We start from the raw sequence: 2,341 nt of genomic DNA, 5'->3' as shown, positions 1-2,341 counted from the left end.
AGAAGCAGTGAATAGTTTGTAAAATCTATTGTAAATGTAAGTGTGTAATACCAGCAAGTTAGCAATCTAACTTTAAACAGGGCAGTCCTGTGAAAATTTACTTCAATCAATTTCAGTAATCAAGCTTACTTTTTAATGTTATTAATGGATTGTGTAATTTGACATTTGGTTGTTAATAATACAAAATTAAAGATAATTAGGGTGACTTTTACATTTAGATTTATATGGCTTTAAGAAACACACTTTCTCCTCAATCTGCCAAATTTATAATTTTATAAGGTCTTTTACCTCTAAGTATCCTAGTTATAGAAATGCAAGTGAACATCATTTCACATTATTTAAACATTTAAAGAATATTATAAACTAACTAGAGAAGGATGAATCTGAGAACCTAGGAATTCACTATCATTTTATACTTCCACAAATTTCCTGTCTGATTCTTCCTGGAAGGGAATGGATTTCTAAGATCACCTGATTTTTAAAAAAAAATCACCTAATATTCTGAATACAAATGTCAAATCTCAGGAATCACCATCTAACGGACATAACTTGATATGTAAAATTGAAATTTTAGTGAAAAATCTCATTTAGCAAAAACACAGGTTGTAAAAAAAAAAAAATCCACTATCAGACCCACTGGAGCCGACCAGTAAGGAGGGAAAAACCCAGGTGTTTGGCTTAGACTAGGGCATTGCCAGGAGACCTTGGTTCAAGGATAGAGGAAATCATATTTCACTAGGTACACATGAACACACTACTAAAGAATGGCTCAAAGACTTATAGCTAGCTGTAAACACACTTTATACAAAAGAGACCAACCAATAGACATATTTATTCTAATAAAACAAATCCAGAATTCTTAATAAACGAGTAGCTATAAAAAAATTGTAGGAGTCTTGATAACAGCAAATGTCTTCAGTTTATTAGATAATGTGATTATCAGGAAGAAAACATCTGTCTAGATGGTACATCTCTGAGTGTGATAACTACAGGAGTGGTTTTATTGCTGGTAGCTCCAGAGAGGTCTGTGAGTTTGGTTTTGGATCATCTCTGTCAGGGTGACCTTGGATAATGTATCTGGATCAGCACCTTCATATTAGTGAGAGCAGATTGATATCTCTACTTCACAAGAATTTTCTCTCTGGCACCATCTTTTCTCACTAGCCTTTTCAAAGCCCCCTTCACGTCTTTGTTTCTTAAAGTGTAAATGAGGGGGTTTAGAGTAGGAATAACCACAGTGTACAAAAGGGTGATAAACTTCCCCTGACTATGTGCATAGGAGCTGTTAGGCTGGATATAGACAGCGGTGATTGTGCCATAAAATAGCACTACTACCAGCAGGTGGGATCCACAGGTTCCAAGAGCTTTACCCCACGTGAGAGCTGACTTTAACCTCATCAGTACTTGGGCAATGTACCCATATGATACCAAGATGAGTGACAGGGGAAGGAGGAGCAGCACCAAGGAAGCCATGAACAGCTGCACTTCATTGGCATGAATGTTTACACAGGCCAACTTGATCATGGCAGGAACTTCACATATGAAATGATAAATCCTGTGGTTCCCACAGCGAGGCAGGCGGAGAGTGATGGTACCCTGAATCAGTGTGTTTCCCACACCACTCAGCCATGCTATTCCTGCAAGAGACTGGCAGAGGCGCGGGTGCATAACAGTGTTATAATGAAGTGGCCGGCAAACAGCAGCATAGCGATCAAATGCCATAACTGCAAGGAGGACACACTCAGTGGACCCCAGAGCCAGAGACACATAGAGCTGAATAGCGCAGCCTGTGGAAGTTATTGTCTTGGCTGGACCATGGAGATTCCACAGCAGCTGAGGAACAATACTGGTGGAAAAGCAGATATCCACAAAAGAGAGGTTGGTAAGGAAGTAGTACATGGGTGTTTGGAGCACGGAATCCAAACAGGAGGCAAGGATTATTGCTGTGTTGCCTATCAGTGTCAGGAGGTAGGAGATTAACACCACCACAAAGAGGATCTTTTCGAGCTGTGGCTGATCAGAGAAGCCCACCAGGATGAAATCGCCATCTGAGCTCTTGTTAACTGTCATCACTGTGCTCAGAAAAATGAGGGTGACAAGTGCAGAAATGCACATTAGATAGAAAGAAAATGGAAAGCGATCAGAAATCTGCTTGAGAGACATGGACCCTACTGGTGGAAGATTGGCTATGTTCTGTATAAGAGATAGGCAGGAAATAGATGGAGGAGAGATAGACAGACAGACAGGCAGGCAATAGATAGATAGGAGGTAAGTAGAAGATGATAGATAGATAGATAGATAGATAGATAGATAGATAGATAGATAGATAGAAGATGGATGG

The 2,341-nt window shown here is 39.6% G+C and overlaps 1 protein-coding gene across 1 annotated transcript; it reads right to left on the bottom strand.

The window, feature by feature from the left end:
- Positions 1-1,119: 1,119 nt before the first annotated feature.
- LOC127239074 (olfactory receptor 2G3) lies at positions 1,120-2,070 on the bottom strand. Its single transcript, XM_051207863.1, has one exon. The coding sequence runs from the start codon at positions 2,068-2,070 to the stop codon at positions 1,120-1,122; it is 951 nt and encodes a 316-aa protein (XP_051063820.1).
- Between the last annotated feature and the right edge of the window lie 271 nt (positions 2,071-2,341).

Source organism: Phodopus roborovskii, unplaced genomic scaffold, assembly GCF_943737965.1.
Source record: "Phodopus roborovskii unplaced genomic scaffold, PHOROB, whole genome shotgun sequence".
Taxonomy (NCBI): Eukaryota; Metazoa; Chordata; class Mammalia; order Rodentia; family Cricetidae; genus Phodopus; species Phodopus roborovskii.
The sequence above is the reverse complement of the archived record's forward strand: the minus strand, read 5'-3'. Positions and strand labels throughout refer to the sequence as shown.